The sequence below is a fragment of the Apus apus genome, chromosome 1 (assembly GCF_020740795.1).
Source record: "Apus apus isolate bApuApu2 chromosome 1, bApuApu2.pri.cur, whole genome shotgun sequence".
Lineage (NCBI taxonomy): Eukaryota > Metazoa > Chordata > Aves > Apodiformes > Apodidae > Apus > Apus apus.
The window spans coordinates 124,802,514-124,829,127 of NC_067282.1; the positions used below are offsets into that span (position 1 = coordinate 124,802,514).

Consider the following 26,614-nt stretch of genomic DNA (forward strand, 5'->3'; position numbering starts at 1 on the left):
TCCACTACTCATTTTTTTATGTCTTGGGGAAGTGATCCTGGTTCCCAGTCCTCAAAGCAGAGAAACTTGCCTCCCAAAATCCTTCAATGTGCATCCTTAAGAAAGCAAAGACACACAGGCTGGCATTTACCTGGGAAGCAGCAAGCAATTTTAAGTAGAATCAATAGTGAATTATTTCTTTTATGCGTCTTAATGCAAAAGAAAAACAATCAGAATTGAATTTGTGTTACCCTGTGAATGGACTTTTGGAGAAGATAAGAGAAAGGAAGTTAGCATGTTGTCCTTTCTTTTGCAGGAGGAGGAGCACTAGATCCATAATACATGTTATCTTTCAAAAGGCAGAGGCCTCCAGGCCCCAGAGCAGCAGGTTGAAACAGGCTAGCAGCAGTGAGAATATCAGAGAAGCACAGGCTTGTTGGGTGGGCAGGACAGCAAAGCTATTGGAGAGAAAAGAAGCAAATAGTTGAGAAGAGGCATGGGGAGATAGAGAATCATACTTCTGTTCAAAAATATTTCAGTGCAGCTCCAAGAGACAGAAAGACACATTAGTCTCAGGAAGTGTCAGAAGGGAACAAAAAATGCAAGTTTTATGAGCAGTAAAGGTGTTAGGAAGAGAAGGTGGGTGGAGAGTTGCAAAAATGTATCAATTTCCCTCCCTCCCAGTTTCTTTAAGGGCGTTTTTCTCAGAGCTTTTCCTCTCTTTTCCCCTCCCCGCAGCAAACAGCCAAGCTGGGAAGAAGAGATTGTCTCTGAACTTAGGAGGGAGGCTTGGCACAGCAGACTGATAGTAAACAAGTAAACAGAGCTGACAACTCTGGTAACCACAGGAGCAAAGCCTGCTCAGTGACAAGGATGACAACTCTTCCAGAGGTAAGGAAGTGGGTCTGTCTTGCAGTCTGCTGAGGTACCTTTGTTGCACCCCTCTGTTTTGTTTTGTTTTTCCCCTGACGCAACTGCTGCTTATTGCCTTAGGGGACTGGATCAGTGGAGTTTTTGACAGTTTGTATCCAGAAGAGGCTCCTCCAGGTCTCAGGGTTAATTACATGGGATGTGTGATTATTTAGTCCTTCCCCATCCTGTTAGTCATCCTAATGGCCATTTTGAGGCTGTATTCAGATCTGTTTAAGCACTGACCAACAAGTAGCAATAATAACAACAACAACAGTAATAATCTCATTATTTGTATCTTTTATTGTATCCCCATTTTTTCAACAAATTATTTTAATAAAGGACTTACGTGGAAACATGCAAATTGTTTCTCCACAGGCAATTGTGGGTAAACACGGCATAGTTTTCTGAACGTGAGAATGACACAGTAAGCCTAATTGCTCCCAGTGTAGCGTGGTGTTCTTTTCCTAATTTGATGCCTTATAGAAATAACTACTAAAGTGTTAATTTCTTATATGCGGACAAATTGCATTGACTGAACTGTTAGCTCAGGATTACTCAAATGTACAAAAAATTCAATAACAATAGTGATAAGTAAAATTTTCTATGTAAATAAATATTATTTAAAAAGAAATGTATATCTTTTATTATATTGAGAGCTGTTGAGTGTTGCAAGAGCTGTGGGTGGTAATGCAGATAGCCACTATATTTGCCTTGTCTGACTTTTTCTGGCTGAAGAATTTAAATAAATGTTTGATTTATATATTCATTCTCATATTTCTGTGTGATAAAGATCAGACAACAAAATAATTTTAAATACTTGTTGGCCATGGTTAAACTTCAGACTTTTAGTAGTCTACAGTATCATTCAGCAAACTTTCTGTAGAGTGTCTCACGTTAGCAGGGACTGTATTTTGAACACTGGCTAAAGTATTATTTCTCAAATGGCATTTAATGTGCTCAATTTATGTACCTAAGTGTTTTGCTGACAAACGATAAATGTAAGAATATGTTGAAATTTATGTGAGTATCGGGGCATTAGTCTGAAAACATGTCATCCACATGACTAATGTGATAAACACAATTTGGGTAACAGCCAAAGTCAGTAATTCATTAATGGTCTGCTGGCTAAGAAATAATACCCCTAAATTTTCTAGTAAATAGTTATGAAAAATAAAACAAGCTTGCCCTACCTTTGATCTCTTTAGTTTATTTTACTTAATTTTCCTAAAAGTTAGAAGCTTCTTTATCTGGAACAGCACTAAACACTGGAAAAATGCAAGGTGAGGAAGTATTAGGCAAAGGAACTTCAACCTCCATGCAGAATTCAGGAATGGCTCGCAAACAGAAGGAAGGAGGTTATGAAGGAAAATAAAATTCTTTGGCTGATTTAGTTGCATTGAATGATTCCTGCTTTAGTGCTAACTAAAGGTTCTGCTAACCTAGGTCATGCTTGCATTTGAATCGGATTATTTATGTAGTACACAAATTCAGAATTATTCATTTTATAATTGAGGACAATTGGAAGTCAATTTTTACATTCAGTGTAAATGAGAAGTGACAGTTTACAGTCAGTAAAAATTAGAAGTCAGTGATTTTACAGACATTTGATCTCAGCTACAGCAAAGCCATTTACATTTGAGCACCTGCACATTCTTAAAAGCATGAAAGAACTGAAACTAATGCAATACGCATTCATCTTCAATCTCATACAAATACTAATGATTTTTCTTACTCCTAAGTGGGGTCCATATGAAAAAGCTCTTTGGAGATAAAAGGCTCTTTATCCTTTCCCACAGGCTTGCTCAAACTATTAACCTGTCTTTTTATATGAAGCATGCTAGATGAGGCAACCAAGACTCAAGACATAAAACAATACAGTGATTTGGGTTCCTGCAAGCTAGGTAGTGTTTCTGCATCCAGTGCCCTGGAAGTTGTTCTATTCCACCTCCAGTTCCATCTAGTTAAATACACACTTCCTTGGCCAATGTTCACTGAATTTGGAAGGGCTCTGTATTTCAGTGCCTGAGTTCTGAGAACCACTTAGTCCATTTGTGGCAAAAAAATTAAATTCATACTAGATAAAGAATCTGACAGGGATATTGCCAAGGTTAGTAATTTTATAAGGTTACTGATAGAGCAGGTGTTTTTCTAGATTTCTTTAAGCTGTTGTCATGAAAAAGATATACAAGACAACTAAGTAAAACTGGCCTCCTCTTTTTTCTCTCTTTGTGTAGGTCCACAAGTTCTCTCAAATCCAGCCCCAGTAACAGAGGCAAGATTAGAAAGATATTTTTTATGGAAAATGAAGTGTTTGAAGAACACTTTTTATCATTATGACTCACATAATACAGACCTTAATTAAATTTCTAAGTAAAGGTACACAACCAATTTCCATTCCTCCATCTTTTCTTTTTGGATTATGCTATTCTTTTGAAGTATGTGGTTCTCAGCAAGGAATTTCTGTAGTTATTGGAGCCTTGAGGGGAAAGTCTAGTTCTCTTACAAATTTTTTTAAAAATAAAATTAGATGCATTTTCTATTTCAAAAGGAACATAATGTATAGTCCTGATACAGACCTACTGTTAACATGAAGTTTGGCAGAAATTGCAGTTATAGACTTGAAATACTAGTTTTTTATTAGTATCTCCATAGCCATGTCTGTTTAGCACTCTTTTTTTGAGAGAAACAGATGTCCTCTGATAACATGAGACTGAAGAACTGCAAAATTGCAAATTTTTCATAGAATCATAGAATCATAGGATGGTTTGGGTTGGAAAGGACCTTAAAGTTCATCAACCCTCTGCCATGGGCAGGGACACCTCCCACCAGACCGGGTTGCTTAGAGCCCCATTCAACCTGGCCTTGAATACTTCTAGGGGTGTTGCTTCCACAACTTCCCTGGGCAACCTATTCCAGTGTCTCAACACCCTCACACTACAGAATTTCTTCCTAATGTCTAACCTAAACTTAAGCTTTTTCAGCTTTAAACTGATACCCCTCATTCTATCACTACATGTCCTTGTAGAAAGTCCCTCTCCAGCTTCAGGTACTGAAAGGCTGCACTAAGGTCTCTCTCCTTAAGGAGCCTTCTCTTCTCCAGGCAACACTTGACAGTAACAGAGGTAAGACTGACTGGCCTGTTGTTCCCCGAGTCTTCCTTTTTTCCCTTTTTTGAAAATGGGGATTATGTTTCCCCTTTTCCAGTCAGCGGGACTTCACCAGATTGCCACAACTTCTTAGATATGAGGGATAGTGGCTCAGCAACTTCATGTGCAAGTTCTATCAGGACCTGCAGATGTATCTCATCAGTTCCCATGGACTTCTGTACCTTCAGGTTCCTTAGATGGTCTCAAACCTGATCCACCGTACTGTGGCTGTTCTTCATTCTCCCAGTCCCTGTCTTTGCCTTCTGTGACTTGGGTGGTGTGGCTTGAGCACTTGTGGCTTGAGTACCTCAGCATTCTCCATATCCCAGCTAAATAGGTCTTCTGTTTCCTTCTGGAGAGGGCCCACACTTTCCATCTATCACCGACATACCTATAGAAGCTTTTCTTTTTGCGCTTGATGTCCCTGGCTAGATTTCACAGAATCATAGAATCACACTCTCATTTATTCCTAATGATTAGACCTAAATCCACCCTCTTCCATTTTAAACCCTTACTTCTTACTTTCCTAACCTGATCCGTGGTTGCTTGGACAGTTCCCATGTACTTTTCCCAGGCTACCCTGTCCTTGCCTCCACCCTCTGTAGTTTTCCTTTTTGTGTCTTAATTTCTCCAGGAGCTCCTTTTTTATCCATCCAGGCTTCCTGGCACTTTTGCCTGACTTCCTCTTTGTTGGAATGCATTGCCTCTGAGGTTGGAGGAGGTGATCCTTGAATATTGACCAGCCTTCTTGGGCTCCTCTCCCCTCCAGGGCTTTGTCCCATGGTACCCTACCAAGCAGATCCCTGAAGAAGTCAAAGTCTTCTTTCCTGAAGTAAAGGGTAGTGAGCTTGCTGTGCACCCTCCTTGTTGCCCTAAGGATCCTGAATTACACCATTTTATGGTTGCTGCAGCCAAGGCTGCCCTTGAGCTTCATATTCCCCACCAGCCCTTCTTTGTTGGTGAGAACAAGGTCCAGCATAACACCTTTCCTCATTGGCTTCTTTATCATTTGGAGAAGGAATTTATCATCCACACATTCCAGGGACCTCCTGGATTGCTTATGCCGTGCTGTGTTACCCCTCCAAAAGATATCAGACTTATGAACATGAGGCTACCCCTATCTGTCTAAAAAGGGCCTTTTACATTTGGTCTTCCTGGTCCAGTAGCCTGTAGCAAACCCCCACTACAATGTCCCCTGTCCCTGCTCTCCTAAGCTCTCAGTTGGCTCCATTCCCAGGTGGAGCTCCATGCTCTCCAGCTGGGTCACTGACATAGAGGGTGACCTCCCCTCCATGTCTTCCCTGCCTGTATCCTTCCATTCCAACACTCTAGTCATAGGACTCCACCCACCATGTCTCTGTGATGCCAATAATATCATAGCCTTGCAGACATGCATGTGCCTCTTGACTCCTCTTATTTATTCCTCATGCTCCATGGGGCACAAAAAGTAGGGATAGGTCAGATTATCAATGAGAAAAACAAGAAGTGTACTGCAACAGAGAAGTCAGGAGCATCGTGAATGTCATTCATTCACTCTCTCCTAAATGTTGAGAGATGAGGGCTTGCATGTTGAAGAATATTTTTATTTCTTCCCTTTTCAGCCAATTATTTTTAACTCCCTTCCCTGTCTTACTGTTAGGTCATGACACTGATTTTCTACCTGAGGAGTAAAAGCTAAAGTGTTTAACTACAGGGACATGTGAAAGGAATTTACATTTCCTTCTTTGTATTTTCTACACTTTATTTTGCCAGTATGATCATGTTCTGTAATCAGCAGCTTTTAATGCCAGGATTAACTTGTATGTACTTGCTCTTCACTTAGTTATCCTGTATCCTGCCTAAAGAATTCTGGAGAACAGGATTTTAAAGGGAGAAATGCACTTAGGTATTTAACCCTTGTTAGCAGTTTCCATGAGTCAAGTAGGCTGACACATGCTTTTGAGAGGCTTCTGTTAATGATTTTATAAAATACACATTTGAAAGATATAAAATTATGAGGTCTGTTTTTCTATTTCTATGTTTTCTGTTTTGGTCATGTTTTTGTGCAGGAATTGTACATAGTATATTAGGACAGATGATTACACAGAATCAAAGAATCAGAGAATCACCAAGGCTGGAAGAGACCTCTGAGACCATCAAGTCCAGCCTATGGCCAACACCACCACATCTCCAGACCACGACACTAAGTGCCACATCCAGCCTGTCCTTGAACACATCCAGGGATGGTGCCTCCACCACTGCCCTGGGAAGTCCATTCCAATGTCTAATCACCCCACCTGTGAGGAAGTGCTTCCTAACATCCAACCTAAACCTCCCCTGGAGCAGCTTCACCCTCTCACCCTGCCACTAGTTGCCTGGGAGAAGAGCCCAGCCCCACCTGACTGCAACCTCCCTTCAGGTAGTTGTAGAGAGTGAGAAGGTCCCCCCTGAGTCTCTTCTCCTCCAGACTAAACAACCCCAGCTCCCTCAGCCTGTCTCTATAGGACTTTCCCTCTAGTCCCCTCACCAGCCTCATTGCTCTCCTCTGGACCTGCTCCAGCACCTCAATGTCCTTCTTGCAGTGAGGGGCCCAGAACTGCTCACAGTGCTCAAGGTGAGGTCTCACCAGTGCTGAGCACAGGGGGAGAATCACATCCCTGCTTCTGCTGGCCACACCATTCCTGATACAAGCCAGGATGGTGTTGGCCTTCTTGGCCACCTGGGCACCCTGCTGGCTCATGTTCATCCGGCTGTCACCCAGCACCCCCAGGTCCCTCTCTGCTGGGCAGCTCTCCAGCCTCTCTTCCTCCAGCCTGTGGTGCTGCCTGGGGTTGTTGTGGCCAAAGTGTAAGACCCTCCACTTGGTCTTGTTGAATTTCATGCCATTGACCTCGGCCCATCGACCCAGCCTGTCCAGATCCCTCTGCAGTGTCTTCCTACCCTCCAGCAGATAAACAGTCTCCCCAGCTTGGTGTCATCCACAAATTTACTAAGGGTAGACTTGATCCCCTCATTCAGGTCGGCAATAAAGATGTTGAACAGGACTGGGCCCAGCACTGATCCCTGAGGGACACCTCTGATAACCAGACACCAGCTGGATGCAGCTCCATTCACCATCACTCTCTGGGCCTGGTCATCCCGCCAGTTTTTAACCCAGTGAAGGGTTCATCTGTCCAAGCCATGGACTGTCAGCTTCTCCAGGAGGATGCTGTGGGAGACAGTGTCAGAGGCCTTGCTGAAGTCTAGGTAGACCACATCCACAGCCTTCCCCTCATCTGCTAGGTGGGTCACCCAGGCATAGATTGGTCAGCCAAGACCTTCCTTTCCTAAACCCATGTTGGCTGGACCTGATCCCCTGGTTGTCTTCTACATGCCACTCGATGGCACTCAGGATGATCTGCTCCATAACCTTGCCAGGCACTGAGGTCAGGCTGACAGGCCTATAGTTCCCTGGGTCCTTCTTCTGGCTCTTTCATTTTCTTCACCTTTCCTCAGGTGAAAATTTATATGCTGTGATGTATTTAATTCTTGTAGGATTTTGCTTCATTTATTCTTGTGATTTTTGTAAAGATGTGTTTTTCTGGATTTGTAGCAAAGAAGATAGTGAATGTGGTGACAAATGCAGTTTAGCTGCTGCGTGTAAGGAAGCAACAAGGGCAGACAAGGGAAGAAAAGCTAAAACCTGAGAGTCATGATAGGCAGACAAGAAGTAATGAGTTTACCAGCAAGGTGTGCACCCCCACAGTATGAGGGGTGTAAGGCTGATTTGGTGAGAGCAGCTATGGCCAACCAAGAGTATAAATTGCCAGGAAAGTCCATTGTGATGAGGCAGGTCCAAGGTCAAACCTGCAGAAGCAAGCCTGTAGGTTTAAGGTCAGGATCCAGATTACTGGGGTACATGGCCAGCCATAGGCATGGCTACTGCTGCAGCATAGCTTAGATGGAGGTTAAGCATGAGAGCTGCAAAAAAGCAGTTGCAAAGTGAAGAATGGACACCTTAACCAACACTGTTTCTAGCTCTTTCTCAAGGAGCTCTAAGGCCTGTCAAGGTTTCCTAAAAAGCTTTCTTTTAGTAGAGAACCAGCCTAGAGCACAGGGAGCTTAACTTGAGGCTGTGGGGACAGTATAGTCCAGGCCCTGACACTGGCACGTCAGTCTCTCAAGTAACACTTCCATCAGCTTTCACACCTATGAGATTCACTCCTTGCTTTGCTATACTGTTTCTTCTCTATTCCTCTTCTTTTCCCTTTTACCTCCTTTTTCTCACTGTATATTCTTACTAAGTTATTCCACTTCTCATTTTTTCAGTTCTTTCCCTTTTTAATATTATCAGCATCAATTCCCATGTCTGTTCTCTTCTGTTCTCCAGTCTTATGTACATCAAAGTAGGTAGAAGCAGTGGACACAAAAAGTAGCATAGTCATCTAGCTTCCTTTGCAGTCAATGGACAAACAGACAGGTAACTTTTTTTTTCTTTTCATCTCATTTTTCTCTCTTCAGACCTGTGACCAGGAGCTGAGAACAGGTGCAAAGAAAAAACGATGTCTTCAGGGGAAAAGCCTACTTCTGTGTATACTGCTTCTCAGTACTCTCCTTGGATTTACACTACTTATCACCTACATCATGATGACTTGTAGTCTAGGTATAATACAGTATATAATTTTCCTTGCTTCTTTATCCACCCTATTTGTAAGATGCCTTTCTCTCCTATCTGCCTCCATTGTGTATTATGCTTAGTATCTGTGTTAAGAATCAGACTTTCAGAATCTCAAAGAATCATAACATCAGTAGTAAAAAAGGTACACAGTTCTGCCTCTTCCTTGGGTCATAGTGGGGAGAGATCCCCACACCTGTCCTCCTCCTCTGCCTGCTATTTAATATGCCTGGCCCCAGTTTTGAGGAAGAGCATCATTATATCGTCTTGCATCTTATCGTGTCATGCTCTGACTGTAGTCACCTCCAAGAAACTGGACTGAATCTGAGATTTGGAGCTCCTCTTCCACCTTTCCATCTCTGACTCACTACGTCTAGTCCTACTTTTCTAGCACAGAGCAGTGCAGTCATACTGTAGATAAAAGACACAGTCTTTCTAATGGGGCGGCTGTCAGCATAAACCAAAAATATTTATTTGCCTTTCAAAATTGTTTAAATTGTCTGCAAAATGATAAGTGTAAATGTTTATGCTTATGGAACACATACTGAATGCACTCAGTACAGAAGGTACATTTATACTGGTGGATACAGACATTCTCTGCCCCAAAAGAAACATTATTGACTCTTAACCTGACATTTTGTTTAGCTTAGTTTAGTTTACTTTGTTTTAGTTTAGTTTAGTTTAGTTTTGTTTTGTTTGGAGTTGTTCTCACTCTCCACTGTCACTGCTCAGTTCTCTCCTATTACTTCCCACCCAGGATCCTGTGATGTTGAGCCGAGTCTTACACTGTTGGCCAGACTCCTGAATTCTAGGAATGACACTGTAGACCCCTGTGTGGATTTCTACAAGTATGCCTGTGGCAGCTGGAAAGGCAAACAGTCAAGCAGAACCACAGAAGAATCACTGAATGTATTTGATGTGCTGTTGGAAGAAAACCAGCTGATCCTGAAAAGGCTTTTAGGTAGGGACATATGATTGGTGTGTTAACTTAAGCAATTTCCTCAGTCAGAGCTGAGGATATCAAGGCCTGAGAGCACAATCATTCCTAATAGGGACTGAGCCCAGTTTCTTCCTTCTCCTATTGCAGGTACAGATTTATTCTTGAGCATATCATATTACAATAGCTGCATTTTAAACGTTTCAGTTCCCCTTGCCAAGTATAACAGATCAAAGTCACACTTTAAAATTCTGACAGAAACCCAAAATCTTTTTCTGTTGCCTTGTAGAAGTAGATCCTTTTTTGGTATGCTTGTCTGAATAGGCACTCTGGTCATGTGTCCTGACTTCATGAGGGACTGAAGCCTAGATATGCACCACCTTCCCATTGTGCTGCTGTTTCCCTCCAAAGAAACTCACCTATTTAGCCTCAGGAATAGTCATGGCACTAGAAGATCTCTTGCTTTGAATGGTTTTAGGAAGTATGGATGTGTTTACTAAATTGTTATGAATCAAAATGCAGTCAAATATTTTCTTACAACTTTTGTCTGGTTTAATACTGCCCCCACCTTTTTTTTTTTTTTAACTACTTTTGTAGTTTTAAATATTTTTGGTTTTTGTTTGTTTGTTTGTTTTCCTCAGAGAGCCCCCAGTTTGGGTTAAGAGGCTCAGCTAAAGAGAAAGCAATCCGGTTCTATCGCTCCTGCATGGATACCCAACAGATAGAATCCCAAGGAACTCAACCATTGAAGGATCTCCTAAATCAGGTGAATGTTTGTGCTATTTCCTCTCCCTCCAGAAGATAATTCCTGCAGGTGAAAGGAAAGTGTGAAGTTAGGGTCATGATGGAATTTTGCTAGCATCTGGCACTCAGATAAGCATGGTTCACAGCACAACTTCTAAGTGTAAATCTTCTAGCTTTAAATGTTGTTTCAAGATTTTATTTTCTGACATCAGGTAGTTGAATCTTTCCTCATGGCTTTACATATTACGCTAAGACTGTCAAACAACCAAAAATGCAAAGAGGGAACACTTTAATCTAGGTTCAATAGGATATCAGGGAAGATCTTGCAAAACGGGTGAATTTTTTGTCTAAGATCAGATGGCAATCCACTACTTCAGGCTTCAAGGGGGCTCTTTTAAAGAGGAAAATGCTTCTCTGTCCATTGTGGGAGACTCTTCTCAGTGCCAGGGAGGATTGTATTTCTTCCTGCCAGCAAAGAGCATTTATGCCATGCCTTCAAGGATGATGAAGAACCTTCCACCAGAAGGAATAGTGACTGTAGACCCACCCATGAATCTGCTTGCCAGGGAGGTGAGACCTGTAATCCCCAATCCCTAGTTGTCCTTCTGAACAGCTTTAGAAAACGGAGACTTCTTTTGTCTCTCCTCCTCCTGCTGTCTTCCTGGACACCTTGTTCTCTCGATAATTATAATCTCTTTTCTCTGTGTAATTTTGCATTTCGTGTCTTTGCTTATGTGAAAGTGACAGGTCATTTTAAAGTCAACAGGGTATATAAAAATCTTCAAGCGTTTCTCCTGTTGCTATTTGTTTTGTTGCTTCTTAGTTGTCATAATGACCGAGTTCATAGGAATGAAAAAAAGATTTTGTAAATATGAATAAAATTTGTGTTTTTCCCTGCTGTCATGCTGTCTCTCTCCCTCTCTAGGTTGGTGGATGGAATATCACAGGTGAGGGGAAAGCAAAAAATTTTAATGAAACTCTTCAGACTCTCATGGGCAGATACAGCACCTTTCCCTTTTTCAGAGTTCAGGTGGGACCTGGTCCTTTTGACCATGAGACCAACATTATTCAGGTGAGTAGACTAAAGAAAGAAAATTATCCTGAAGCACTAGGAATAAAGAGTCAGTTAAACAGCCCATGAGACCCAGGCTTGCCCACGTTAAGCCTGTGTTCTTCTCTGAAGAAAATTTTCCTACATTTCAGCAAACTTCTTGATTTTATTTAATAAAAAGCACTTATTTCTGGAAAATGAGCAGATAAGAAAGAATAAATTGCTTACTTTCTCTCATCTCTTCTACTTGACAGTGTAGATTGTACTTCATGGTGGAAGGGTCTGATTCTTCCTATGTTCATGGGTATAGCTAGCACAATAATGGACTTTAAGTGCTAAGTGTCTGATGTGTGTAGTGTACAATGAATTTTGCACTTCTGTGCTGTGGTTGAGATCTGGTAAGCATCCCCATGGGATGGGGAGAAAAATTCAGTGGTAAAAGTGTGAATATTCATGGATTGAGAAAAATAAAGTAGAAAGACAGAAAAGGAGGGAGAAACCAGTTCCTAAGCAATGGCAACCCTGGCCAACCTCCTTCACCCTCACTTTTATTGTTAAATAGGTTGTCATATGGTATGGAATATCCCTTTAGTGAGTTGGGGCCAGCTGTCCCAGCTGTGTCCCTTCCCAGCTTCCCATGCACCCCCAGGCTTCTTGCTGGTGGGACAATGTCAGGAGTAGCCTTGACTCTGTGTAAGCACTGCTCAGCAATAATTAAAACATCCCTGTGTTACCAGCACAGTTTTCAATACAAATGCAAAATATAGCCCCATACTAGCTATTACAAAGAAATTTATCTCTATCCCAGCCAAAACCATGTAGAAGTATTTAACATGGTTTCCATTTCAGTATCACTCACTGCAGATTTGTAATCGGTTTGTAAATAAGCTGCAGGATATGATGGATCCACAACAATTACTTAGCACACATTTTTCCAAAGTAAAAGCAGTTTATTAACATTTCAAATTTTGTGATACAGAAATTAACAAAGCCTGTTGAGTATATTGACACATTTCCAGTGTTTCTGGAAATAACAATATTTTTCCTTTACTCCTTTTTGCAGATTGACCATCCTGAGTTTGAGATGCCACCTGAGAGTAAATTCAAAGAGAAAAATTATCTTGAGGTAACATATCAGAGGCTGATGAAAGGTAAAAATAGCTATTTGGTGTAGGGATCTCCTTGATTCAGAGTGGTCTGTTTCCATGGGTTACAGTAAGTGACCTCTGAACATGTGTCCAGAAAGAATTATTTACAAATCTCTCTACTTTTCCAAAAAGACAGTTTGCAAAATGTCAGATGCCAGATTTAAAACATCTAGTATAGAAACAGAATATTATAGTTTTAATTTGTATTTGCAAAGTAATACGAACCCAGGCTTCTCTATCGGTTTCACCTTGAATGAATATTTAAATGATATATTAAAAAAAAATACTCTTTTCCAAAGTAAAGGTTTATAACTTAAAATCCATGTGTTGGGGTGAGGGTAGCTAACATTTTAAAAGTTATTTTTAAATGTTCTAATGTAAGCTGAGGAAACAAGCTCTTTGACCTTGGGAGTTACTGCAAAAAGTTAATTTCATCACGACTCTGTTATTTGTCTGAATTTTATAAAAACTAAATAGATTTCAGTTTCTCAGTCTGACTTTTTTAGAGTAGTCCTCAATAAGTCTGTCTACCCATCACAAGAATTCCTTTGATACGTCATGAACATTGAAGCAAGAAGCTGGTATTTTCTCTCCATGCTATCTACTTATGTCACTACATCTCTCTCCTTTGAGTCCAGAGATGGCAGATCTATGACTGATTCTGGTATCTAAAATAATTGTAAGCTGGGACAAAAAAAGTCATTTTGGGAATTCAGTGTTCTTCACTGAGAGAACAGCTGTACTTGGCAAACTGTATTCCACATGAAGGATGTTGCAGTGAAGAAGGCAGTTTTAAGGACAAGGCTGCAGTGGTTTTGAAAGACTGAAACTTACATGATCAAGATGGATGGTTGGATGGATGAACAGATGTGACTATTTTTCAGTCATGTTTCTCCCACTGGTCATATGCTCCTGTATTCCAGGTTCTCCGTGTGTATCTCTCATATTTGAAGAAACTGGAGGGCCTACTTGGAGGCCCACAGGATGGTTCCCCTGACTCTTTTTCCCTTACTTTGTCCTTCATCTCTAACCTCCAGCGAGTTGTCACCCCACTGCAGGAAAGACAGCAGAGGGGGTTGCTGTTCTTTCGTACTACCATTAGGGAGCTACAGGTATCTATCCATCTATGCCTTAGAATTTGAGCAACGTAATTACATGTAACATTCTCTTTCTGAAGATCCAGATTGAAAGAGATATGAGTCACACTGTTTAGACACCATTTTCTTGCAACTTACACTTGGAGTCTGTTGAGCTTTAAACAACCCATTAACTTACAGTTTTTTATTGGCAGCAGTTGGAAATTTTTTCAGGCCTACAACTCTCTCCCCTCCCCAGTGCTGATTCAAGTTTTAAAAAGTCAGTTCTCCTTTACTCCTATAATCTATATCCATATCATTAAAACAGCTTAATGTGTTGAAATTATATCCTAACAGTATTAGAGAGACTATCCCAGTTTGCCTATGATTTCTTACCAGTCACTCTAGATTCATAGTTCAGCATGCAAGCTTTGTTTTACTTCTAGGAAAAGGCACCTGCTATTGACTGGCTGTCGTGTCTCCAGGCTGTCTTCCATCCTATGCCAATGAACCTCTCTCAGCCAATTGCAGTGCATGACATGGATTACTTAAGAGGCATGTCACAGCTTATCCAGCAATGGCAAAAGGGAAGGTAGGAGTCAATATCTATGGTTGTAGTTGTCAACAACTCAAGAAATACTAACTTTAGGTACCATAAATTAAAGGGGTCTGTGTTTAGAGGCTGCTGAATCCAATAAATATGACCTATAAATATGTGTGTGTCACACAGATCATGAGACATGGAACACAATTCCTTTACTGGAACCCACTCATCCTAAGCACTCATACAAACATGAACAGCTCAGGCAGCTGGATCCTATTCCTTCTCTCCAGCTGATCAGGATTGGTCTATACTAGTGAAACCTTTATACATACACACAAAATAGCTGATCTTATATATTCAGTCTGTCCAGAAGGTGGCCCCAGATCCCCTGCTGTCCACAGGTGCTGGCAACCTGGATAAGACCAAGAGTCTTGCAACTCTACTTAAATTGTTGGTGCTCAGCTCTCTCTCTGTTAAAAACACATATGTAAGCAGATCTCCCTAGCAGCAAGTCCAAACCGTTAGTCTCTCCAGGACACAACTGTGAGATCCCTGGTCTTTCTGGCAGCTAGCTTGAACTGAAGACTCTCCAGTAGTCAGACTCCTTGTCTCTCCAGTATTCAGTCTCATCTTCACACACAGACAGTAGAATGTGATATATGAACAGAATTTAATAAGATACAACAGATTGTGGTGACCGTGTCAATCAGACAGATGTCTTGGCAAGCCACAAGTTTATGCTCAGCCATTCCCTCTTGCCACCTTTCCTCTCCATTTTCCCTTGCATGGTCCCACCAACACACCATGATCTTTCCCTTTCCCTGCCTTTGCTTCTTCTTATAAACAACCCATAATAAGTGTCACAGAATTCCACAGACCCCTCAAAATATTCTATAATTTCATCCAGTCCTAAAATGCTTTTTCTCCTACCTTCCATAAAGAATCATGTTCTCTACCAGGCAATTATCCCTTAAGTCTTAACAGTGTTCTGGGGAGAGACTGACTGTCTTGTGTCAAATCATGGCTGACTCTGACTCTTTGGATCATCCTCCTTTGATAGCCCCAGGTATAGCCTGTTCAGAATACTTTGTTGTCATTCTTCAGGTTTCTAGGATTCCTCTACCTCAAATTATTCCTCTGACATTTGCCACACCTCTGTGTTTATAATGACCAGACTTCAGTCTTCAGTCTTTTAAAATGTCATTTTCCTACAGGGTTCTTCACATTTATATGATTGTTTGTCTGATTGGGAATCTCTCCCCAGCCCTTGACAGTCGATTCCAAGATGCACGCCAGGAGCTATCTAGGATTCTTCATGGAAAAATGGGATCTAGAATGGTGAGTTAGTCTTCAGCCATCTTCTTCAGCCTCCCTAGCATCTGAACACCCTAGGCCATGCCTTCTGGATGCTCTCTGGATGCCTTGTCTAGATGGAGTTTCTTAGATTTGGGGAGGAAAACCACTCTCACTAGGCCATTAAATGTTTCCTTTTTCTCAAATAAATACAGGAGTGGATATGACACACCTTTAGAGATCCAAGTGCACTGTATCATGGGGTAGGGAACAACAGGTAGATCATAGAATCATAGAATCATAGAATCCTAGGGGTTGGAAGGGACCTCGAAAGATCATCTAGTCCAACCCCCCTGCCAGAGCAGGGTCACCTAGAGTACATCACACAGGAAGGTGTCCAGGCGGGTTTTGAATGTCTCCAGCGAAGGAGACTCCACAACCTCTCTGGGCAGCCTGTTCCAGTGCTCTGTCACTCTTACAGTAAAAAAATTTTTCCTGATATTCATCTTAAACCTCCTATGCTCCAACTTGTATCCATTACTCCTTATCCTATCACTGGTCTTCACTGAAAAAAGCTTAACTCCATCGTCTTGACACTCACCCTTTACATATTTGTAAACATTGATGAGGTCCCCCCTCAGTCTCCTTTTCTCCAAACTAAAGAGACCCAGCTCCCTCAGCCTTTCCTCATAAGATGGTGACCTTCTGTGCATTTGTCTCAGCTAGAACATAAATCCTCATCTTGTGTGAAAGTTACTGAAGTAAAAAAAGATATTCAGTGTTTTACTTCATTAACATTTTCTGAGGTAACTTAAATGGGGCTAGATATCATTAAGTGATGTAATTTTTAGATAGCAGGGTATACTCTACTGACTGCACACTGACATATCTTTTTACTGTCTTCCTATCTCTTTGTCCTCACTCTCATGTGTCTCTCTTTCTCTGTTCTTACAGTTCCCACCTGAGCGCTGGAAGAAGTGCTTGACTGATACTAGCTCTTTCTTTGAACCAGTTCTAGGGCAGATGTTTGTGCAAGAATTTTTCCCTCGGCAGACCAAAAAACGTGTAGGTATTCATTCTCTCAACACCCAAGAAGAGCTTAGCTTCTTCTAATTTTTTTTTTTTATTTTTTTTTTTTTTTACTTGCCAGATTAAGACCACTTCAAAGCAGCAAAATCGTGGTAGGTTACATGTTCCTGTACTTATGCACTTCCTCTCCTTTTTGGGGAAAGATGTCAGAACAAGGCACTGCTGTCACTGCTAGAATAATTAATGATAAAATACCAGTTATTATCTGTTAGCAAAATCACATGTGCAGCACCAATACCTAAGACAGCCCTACAAATGCATGCAAACCCTGTGTTCATCCTGGAATGAGAGTTAGTGTTAAAAATACTCATCACCAATCTGACATATTTAAATAATATTTTTCAATTGCCAAGCTATTAAGCCAACATATGACCAGCTGTGAAGAAATAAATCAGTGTCATCAGATTATAAATCAGATTCTGAGCAGATTCACAGTAAAATAACACCTGCCTGCAGTGTGGAAAAGTTTTAATTTTTTTTCCTTTGATGATGAGAGTTCCTTTTTGCCAGGTTTAGAACTAAATTGTAATGTATAAAGTGACAAGAGTAAATAACCCCAATAAAAGTTACGGAAAAACCTAAGACTGTGTGTAGTAAAGCACAAAGCTGAACAAAACATAATTTTGTGAAGAGACTCAGATTGCCATAACTTCAGAAAGGAAGACACCAGCATGAAATACTTGCGGATACTGAATTTTCATTTAAATGAAGATGTGTGGCAATCATTTGGTCCATTCCTATCCTAACAGGGATTGAATGAAATAGAATTGTTCCTTGTTTAGTTACCGTGAGAGACAAGTTGGAAAGGTGTGTGGGAGAGAATGGTGAGACCTGTGAAGAACCACTGGATGCCAAATATCTTAAACCCAAATAATTGTAGAAACTGAAATCTCCTCTCTCATCACAAGAAGAGGAATTTTCTTCCAATTATTTGTAGTTTAATTGCTGGAACATAGAAAGATGGTAGCTAAGCCTGAAAATCGTTTTTCTGCAGTTCTGACTGTACCTTCTGCTCTCCATGGCAGGCTGATCAGATGTTCTCTGAGATCCGAGATGCCCTTTATGGCCAACTGAATCAGTTGGAGTGGATGGATGAACAGACCCGCCAAGGGGCTAAAGTCTTGGTGAGTGCAGAAGGCAGTAGTTACTGAGGCCTTCCTTTTGCTGAAACCTTTTGAGAAGGAGTGGAAGGGGCCTGCACCCTCATGTATTCATACCTTCTCTACAGGCACACAATATTCAATAGACATTGAAAATGGTAGGTGGCCATCAATATGATGGCAAATAAGGGCCATCATGAATATGTAATCAGATGTTGATATGCAGGCATAGAAAGGCTCAGTGTTTGTCCATGGATACTCTGAGTTAGTTGTATTGATATACAATTCAGTTGTATATACCTAGAGAGGTTAAAAATCTATGAAGAAGATGCCTTGTTGAAACAGAGTAGCTGACATTTTGAAGGGCTGATTCACAGATCATATTTAGATTGTTTAGAAATAGAGTTTAAAAAAGACTTGTAGAATGTAAAGCCTCCTATTGGTCATGTTTCTGTCTGATTGTTTCTTTGTTATTATTTTAGGTTTCCAAATTACAAGTGGAGATCGGCTATCCAGTTCATATACTCCAGACTGCCAAAGTGAATCTGGAATACCAGAATGTGAGCTAATGTAAACAATCCTGACTCATTATTAGCAGTTTACCTGTACCAACTGCTATCTTGCCTGCTGCTAAAAGAGGCTGTGACCTCTAGAGCAGAGCACATTTCCTACTGCTAATTTTCTAGGAACATATGGACCCAGAGAACCTTTATTTGTTGCTCCTACATTGTTGCCTGTGCTGTCTCCTATTTAAAGTGGCTGGCCTGATAGACACTGATTGTGACCTGCTTGTACATTCTGTTTGGCTTGCAGATAACATTCCTGTCATATCTTAAACTTAAGGTCTTTAGAACTGGGAAAGGAAAAAAAACCACAAACATTCCATTGGTTTGCCTTTTGATGAACCCTGGAACTGCCCTGTCACATTACCTCTCTTTTCCCTCAGTTGGAGATAAATGAAGACACTTTTTTCCTCAATGTGGTGGCTTGCTTGAATGTACTGAGGGAAAATTCCTACTTGAAACTCCTTCAGCATCGCACACAGGATAAGTAAGTGTCAGGTACTGATCTGAAAAATATAACAGAATCACACACTCATGTACTAACTGAAGTTGGAAGGGACCTGTGGAGACCACCTAGTGCAACTCTCCTGCTCAAAGCAGGATCAGCTAGAGCAAGTTGGAGGGAGTGTTGATCTGCCTAAGGGTAGGAAGGCTCTATAACAGGATCTGGACAGGCTGGATTGATGGGATGAGGTCAATTGTATGAGGTTAAACAAGGCCGACACCATGTCCTGCACTTGGGTCACAATAACCCCATGCAACGCTATAGGCTGGGGAAAAGTGGCTGGAAGGCTACCCAGAGAAAAGGACCTGGGGGTGTTGATCAACAGTTGGCTGAATATGAGCCAGCAGTGTGCCCAGGTGACCAAGAAGGCCAACAACATCCTGGCCTGCATCAGAAATAGTGTGGCCAGCAGGAGTAGAGAAGTGAGTGTCCCCTGTACTTGGCACTGGTGAGGCTGCCCCTCAAAGACTGTGTGCTGGAGTGTGTTCAGAGAAGGGTAATGAAGCTGGTGGAGGGTCTAGAGCACAAGCAGCTGAGGGAACTGGAATTTTTTAGTTTGAAGATGAGGAAGCTGAGAGGAGACCTTACTGCTCTCTACAACTACCTGAAAGGGTAGAGATGGACATAATACTTCCAGATGTGGTTTCACCAGTCCCAAATAGAGGGGCATAAGCACCTCTCTGCTGGTGACAGTTTTTCTAATTCAAGGCAAGATGCTGCTGTCCTTCCTTGCTGCAAGGCTGCAATTGCTGCATCCTGCTTAAAAAAGCCTTGAATCTCGCAGCCTATTTTGTATTCAGCATAAGCTCATGCTACCAAAACAAATCACCACTGTGAAGGGAGCTCCAGACATCTGAAAAAAGAACCTTTTTTCCCATGAGCCCTTTAGTAAAGGAGACAGCTGACTCTCCCAGACTTAGCAGTAAAGCAAACAGCAAGGCACTGTGATGACATGATTGTTGGCAGAGTCACCTCAAAGGCAGGACATAGGATCCTTCAGAAGGCAGAGCATTGACAGGCATGCTTGGGACCTGACACTGCCTGAAGAGTATTCTGTGCAGGACTTTACAGGAGGTTACTAATTGTGACTCACTTGACAGGGAAGTTGTGAGGGTCAATCCCTTCATGTGTATGAAAGGTAAGCTACTAGCTCTGACAATCTGTAAACCAGTGAAGATTTGTTTCAAACACCTTTAGCTAACGCTATTTACTAATGTGTGTTTCATCATTCGCTGCCGTTGTATGAACAGTTAGGTACTGAGTAGACCATTTCTGCACTGCATTTCAGTGGAGAAAAGGAGCAAGACATAAGGAATCAATACATCCTCTCATTTCTCTTTTTCTGCTTCTAGCTGGCATGTCTCCCCCTGGACTGTGCATTCATACTACTCAATAAGGCATCACGTGGTGGTCTTTCCAGCTGGAATGTTTCGCAGCCCTTTTTTCCATATGAATTTTCCCAGGTATGGAGGGGCTGCAAAGGTGGAATCTGTGTAGTCCCTTGGCTGCACCATGTTTTCAGGAAGAATCTGAATGGGTCTCTTCAACATCTTTTTCTTACTTCATTCTGGAGTGACACAGTAAAGGGAGGGAGATAGCTTTCTCTAAAACCAGATGGATACTGCCTTATAAATTCTGAAAGAGTGTGATCATCAACTCCGCAAAATCAGAATCTAGGAGAAACTGAGTTAGCCAAGTATATTACTCCAGAGCAAAAAGGCAAAGAAGACATTTCACCTTTGCCTCACATTTTCTAGATTCCAAGAATTCCTGAAATCTAACCCAGAAAAAATGGACCCTCAGAGAGCAACTTCTTGTGAGAAGTCTTTTTCAAATGGATCAAACACAGTTCTTCTCTTCCTTTTTTTAAAAGAACACTTCTCAAATAAGCATTTTTAAAGCTGAGTCTTCCCCTCCAATGATGACGCTTCTGTAGACCATACTGTTATACTTTGGTTCTTTAATCATATGGAACGGATCTGTTAAGTAATGTTTTTATGCCATTAAAAGCACTTAAAACGGTTGACTCTCAAAATATTACTTTATGTCATTTTTTACATGATAATGTGGAGATAGTTTTCCTAATTACTGGATGATAAGCTCACGCAGTGGCAATAGGCTGAAGTATATTTTAGTTAAAAGTATTTATTTTCTTCATGGTGTTCTAGCACTAGTGGCATGATATCTTCTAGTGCTTGCAATATTTGATGAATTCATTATGATATGAAGGACACCTCAAAAAGAAGAAAAGATAAATATTTTTTCCAGTGGTATGGGCAGTCACCATAGTCCTCCTATCTGAAAAAGTGTCTACAGCTTCTTCTTCCTCTTGTATTCAGTGTTGGTAAAATACATTTTTCTTACTGTTATCCCAGTTGAGTAGACTGGTAAGTCAAACTCAATGACCTTTTGTGGGTTAGCACAATAGCATTTTCTCAGATGATGTTCCAAAGTTTAAACTTGGACAAAAGCCAATTCAGATGACTGAGGATAATTTTTAAAATAAGAAGTCAGAAAAGCAGTACAATTGTTATAGAATCATAGAACGGCTTGGGTTGAAAGGGACCTCTAAAGATATCTAGGCCAACCTCTTGCCATGGGCTGGGATATCTTTCAGTAGATCAGATTGCTCAAAGCCCCATCCTACCTGATCTTGACCATTTCCGATTAGGAGGCATCCACAATTTCTGTGGGCAGCAATCAGAAATTACCAGCTACAGAAATTCTGAAAGAGCAGTTCTAAGAGAAGTTGAGTTGTTCTATTCCTGTCACTTCCTACCTAGTTCAGTGGTGTAATGATGTTCTAACACAATTATTTCATGCTTCAGCAGCGTTAATCTGTGCATGTAAAGAAAGAACGAGCCCATCATTTAATATTGTGGAAATGCACTTTGAGTGTAGTCTTACTTGGGTACTATTTGTACATTCATTGCATAGAATCATAGAAATTGTAATTGGAAAGAACTACTGGAGTTACCTGGTAGAACCTCTTGATTATATAGGGAGATAACCAATGCTAGAACAGAGTAATTGTAGTCAAACCGTCACAATTTTAATATACCTTGCCAGTTTTGTGTGTAATTTTTTGCTGGACAACTGTTTCAAGATTGCTTTTGTATGATTACCATTGCACTAAATGTTTGTGCGGTTTAGCCAGTAGTGGGTAAATAAGGTTAAATGAGTAGGTAAATCTCAACAACAGTACCTGTCATTAGAGTTAATAGAGGCCAAATCTCAATCACAGTCTCTTCATGAATATGATGGCTTATTAGGTATGAATACTTAACACAAACCCATAGCAAAATTTTAAGCATCAGTAATTTACATTTGTATTTTCATTTTCACAGCGTGTACCACATGAGAAACAATAAAAAAGAAAGTCCTCTGTATGCTTTCAGAGTAGAATGCTCCTATTCAGCCCACAGTTGCACTCAGTGGATATAATGAATGCTCACCTGCCCTCTTTTTCTTTTCAAAAACACTTTTTTAATGTTGTTTTGGTTTTTTTCAGTGCTGTGAACTTTGGAGCTATTGGGGTCTTCATGGCACATGAACTTCTTCATATGTTCTATGGCTATGGTGGGTACCGACTGTGATGTCTTTTTTTACTCTTATAGGTCCTCAGCAGTACTTTCCCTCAGAGGATCTTAAATCCTGGTTCCTATATTGCTGTATACATATATTATTAATAAAATGAAGCTAAGGGAAAACCCATTCCATGCCGTACTGACTACTAAGAAGATTCAGTGATTAATGTGAGGAATACAGGTGAATGCCAGAAATATGTTTACTTTCTAGGGTATTTTTTTTCCCTACAGTGCTGCCTGGGGGCTGTCCGACATGTAACAGGAGTGCACTACAGAAATCTGTAGACTGCTTGGTTGAACAGTATGAAAGCTATGGCTTCAATGTCAATGGCACTTTTACACTGTTGGAGAATACGGCTGACACTGGAGGGCTCACCATTGCTTACCAGGTACTGTGTTCTACTTACTTCTCTAATCTCATAGTCTCACCATAAAACACAACCTCCATGTTGAAAGGCTGCTCTGCTGCAGCCCTCTCCTACATGCTGCTTCAGTTCCAGATTTCTTGCATATCTGTGTCAGTGCAGTTGTCTGCTATTCCAGACATAGGATCCTCATAAAGCTTTGCTCATAACCTCACTACTTCCACGTGAGAACACTTCTTCCCTTCACCAGTTCTGGGGTGGACCTGTATTTCTCCATTTATGTCATGCATACAAAAAGCATGTTATTATGTATATGTGTATGTTATACCTGGGGAACTAAGCTGAGACATGAAGCAGAATTCTGTGTAGTGGTAAAATTACTCCATATTAATGTTTTCAGCAATACTTTAGTCTAGAAAGAATTTTTTATTTCCTCATGCAGTAGTTCAACAGTTTATTGAATTACTGAGTGCAGGGTGCTCTGAGATGTCTAGGTCTCAGATTGTACGTGCTACATTTTTACACAAAGAATGTTGGGAGGTTTTGAATATTTTTATTCAATTATGTGTGACTTCCTTTGAAAATATTTTTTATTATTTCATAGTGCAGTCACCACATCTCCTCTTATGATGACTAAGTGTGGGTGGTAGTGTTTGAAATGGGAAGCAAAGGAGTTATGTTGTGATTCTCCCATCTTAAGAGTTAGCCGGGTCATGGCCAGCAGCAGGAAGCCTCAGAGTGAGGAGAGAGAGATACAGGCATGCTAATTTATTAAGTACATATTATATTGATATATTTCATGGACAGAAGACATGGGTTTGGGACATCTGAAGGGGGATTTATTATTATTCTTAGTAATTTATTCTCTCCATAGGCCTATAAGAATTGGATGAAAAAACACAAAGAAGAGGATTTACCTGAGATTGGACTTTCACATGACCAGCTTTTCTACCTCAGTTTTGCTCATGTAATGGATTCTAGGCTAGTTATGTGTGTTTCTCACTCTCCATTGTCTTCCACATTATTCAGTTTGTCTTTTTCAATGTTGAATCACTTTTCCCCCTCTTCACAGAACTGGGCATGACCAATTTTTTAGGGAGATCCAGATTCTAATTTAGAACGCTAAGATTCACATATAGGGACCCTAATCTGTTATGGATCTCAAAGCAAACAAAAGACCTCTGAAAATGTGGCTTTTACAAAGCTCTGAAATCTACCAAAATTAAGCTGTAGCAGGCAAGTAGTGTTAGGGAAAGCATGCTTCATTGCGAGGACTTCTGAGTACTTCTTTGCTGTTGTGAGCAACCTCACACACCAAAAGTGGCATTTTATTCAAAAAGGAGCATATCTGTCCATCTCTTCATTATCTGCCTCTCTGTCCTGGTGAATAACTAGATGTCATGTCATTCTGAGTGACTGATAATGAAAAAAAGTTTAGAATTTTATTTAGAGATAAAGGACTAGAAGTACACACACACATAGTTTAAAATTTCTGTGGGAATTTGGTTTAAGGATTTGTGTAAATCTGTGCAGTTGAGCTCCTCATGACAGAGAATGGATTTCTATGCTCAGAGAAGTCACATCCTTATAAGTCACTGTAATTGTGCAAAGGGAAAATTTTTGTGCGTGTATCGACATTAGGTCAGAGCAGTGTGTAGAAAAGTAGTTCTGAAATCAGATTATTTGGTTTTAGTGGCAAGATTTGCATTTCGGAGGCTATCTGCCTGCTACTGCTTCCTTTGTCAATGAATAAAGACTAATTACAAGAGTGAAGACTTGAATTGCCAGTCTAACACCATTGAAGTAACCTAACCTTCCCCCCAGTCTCTTGAGTAGTAATGGGATGTTGTGTAAGTGCTCTTCTTTCTTTTCGCTAAAGAAGCTGAATCTAGACACAGAGACTACATCTATACCATTAAATTAGATTAAGTCTAAGGTTGCATGAGCTTAAACTCCAAGGTAGTCTAAATTCCCTATGTTCTGGACTATGCAATATAGAAAAAAGAGGAGATGGCTTGCCAGGTAAGGAAATTGGAACAGAGATGTTTAGGGAAAACAGTCAGAAATAGTGCTGGTGAAGGTAAAGATCTGAACATTGTTGGCACCCTTGTGTATGTCCTAGTTTACTCCAGCAGCCTCAGTCACATGTAGAGGCATGAAGAGCCTTAACTCTTGTTCACACGAGGACTTTCAGCCAAACTGACTTTTCTGTTTTGCTTCCCTTCAGGCAATGTGTGGATACCAGGATCCTGAGAGACTACAGTCTTCCCTGAACAGAGATCCACACAGTCCCTTGCCACTTCGTGTCTGTGGGCCTGTCAGCAATAGTCAGGACTTTGCCAAGCACTTCCACTGTTCCAGTGGATCCCCAATGAACCCAGACAAAAAGTGCCACATCTGGTAATCTACATTGAGAGATATGACCCCAGGGAGTGGAAAGTCTGACCTATGAAAGTATGACCACCTTCTGAGGGCCCCCAGGGTGCTCTTATTCACTCCTCTGCCATCCTTTTCTTGTTATCCTTTCCTCAGCAGTTGATGGTAGCAAAGTTCTTAAACTGAGCTCATAAGGGTCTTCTTCTACTGTTTTACTGTTTTCAGCAGTCTGTCCCAGATGTGACAACTCTGGAGTTTAGCATGTCCCAAGGTAGTAAGTCTCTATTAGGCAACAACTTCTGAGGAGCTGTCAACAGGACTGCTACATTAGAAGTCCTTCTGTTCAGTGGATTTCCCTGTCTACTCCAACAGACTTGCAGTCATGTTGAAGGGTCAGGGCAATAAGGTGGAGCTCTAATACTTGTTCATATAATATTGGCTCTTAGGCAAATCCTATAGGTTACTACTTGTAAATTACCACATGTAATTTACAAGAGCAAAGACTCCTCTTCTTCTGCCAAGAAATGGAAAGATGTAGTAGGAAAGACTCAGTGGCTCCAGCTTCTAGGCTGAAAGATAAATCACTTAATAGTAGAGGTTACTGAAGGCCTTCCCTGTTCTGTTTTTGTTTAATCGGCAAAACTCCTAAAAGGCAAAAGAGGAAAGAGAGAAGCATCCCCATTGCTGGGAGAGAGATTAGGAGCTGAGAACAGATTATCTTTCTTCTTCCTTTCTTTTCCAACAAGATTATATTTTTTTTAGTCTCTATTTAGAGTTGAGGATATGGTTGAGGGTGGAGTATGAGACTGTCACAAGGGTTTCTAGAAGTTTCTGAAGACTCAGCAATTAGAATTCCAAGAACTTCTCTGGATCCTGAACCTGGTTCACTCAATCCTAAAAAGTTTGTGAATATTTACCATCCAAATAGAGTAGTAAAGCTCCTGTAGGATTTTACTTTCTACTTGAAATTGAAATTTATGTATTAATTTACGTTAGAGGTAAAAGAGAGTAAGAAGTAATATATTTTAGGGTAGGAGTACAAGGGTTTAATACACATTCTCAAGAACAACTTAATTACATCAATTTCAGGTTCTGATAATTAGAAAATGTATACAATTTTTCTAAAATTTACTAAATATAATAAGTATACAAAATACTCCTACATTTTGCATATTCTTCAAACTGTTCTTAATGATGGGAGTGTTTTTATTTTACTTATTATATTGGCTGCCTAGGGATTGTCTGCAGAATAGATAATAGCAAGAGGAAAAATCCCTCATCAGTACAAGGATTCTAAAAATTGCAAAAATCCTAATAACTGTTAATCCTTTCCAAATACTGACCAATGCAGCAAAATATTTTCCAAGAACAGGCTGTTCAGATATTTGGTTTTCATTAATTAACTACAATATTAATAAAGTGTTTGCTTCAGAGAAAAAACCGTGGTATTCCTCCGCTTGTTTAATCAATTTTGTCCTAGCAACATGTCCAGAATTTCTTTTAGTATCTAATAGCAATTAACACTGTACCAGACCTTGTGTGTAATATAAAAGTTATTTTAGTGTA

At 40.6% G+C, this 26,614-nt stretch overlaps 1 protein-coding gene across 5 annotated transcripts; it reads left to right on the forward strand.

Moving 5' to 3' along the window:
* Window positions 1-413: 413 nt before the first annotated feature.
* On the forward strand, window positions 414-26,614 carry KEL (Kell metallo-endopeptidase (Kell blood group)). 5 transcript variants are annotated; one of them, XM_051643284.1, is made up of 20 exons: window positions 414-618; window positions 718-870; window positions 6,086-6,435; window positions 8,517-8,658; window positions 9,428-9,631; window positions 10,249-10,373; window positions 11,277-11,423; window positions 12,466-12,528; window positions 13,474-13,662; window positions 14,073-14,218; window positions 15,385-15,508; window positions 16,418-16,528; window positions 17,578-17,676; window positions 18,135-18,212; window positions 18,599-18,702; window positions 20,073-20,183; window positions 22,232-22,299; window positions 22,539-22,696; window positions 23,547-23,639; window positions 24,900-26,614. In XM_051643284.1, exons 4-20 carry the CDS (start codon window positions 8,640-8,642, stop codon window positions 25,074-25,076), a joined length of 2,016 nt encoding a protein of 671 aa, XP_051499244.1. In that variant the 5' UTR covers window positions 414-618; window positions 718-870; window positions 6,086-6,435; window positions 8,517-8,639; the 3' UTR covers window positions 25,077-26,614. The 5 variants fall into 5 exon arrangements, with proteins under 5 accessions (XP_051499244.1, XP_051499235.1, XP_051499271.1 ...); XM_051643275.1 differs by lacking the exon at window positions 6,086-6,435; XM_051643292.1 differs by lacking the exons at window positions 414-618; window positions 718-870; window positions 6,086-6,435 and adding an exon at window positions 3,916-4,013.

Excerpts from the sequence above, each read along its gene's own strand:
- KEL (XM_051643275.1), top strand. Across the intron at positions 9,632-10,248 it reads GATCCTGAAAAGGCTTTTAG|AGAGCCCCCAGTTTGGGTTA; the intron begins GTAGGGACATAT and ends TGTTTTCCTCAG. Across the intron at positions 20,184-22,231 it reads TTCCATATGAATTTTCCCAG|TGCTGTGAACTTTGGAGCTA; the intron begins GTATGGAGGGGC and ends GGTTTTTTTCAG.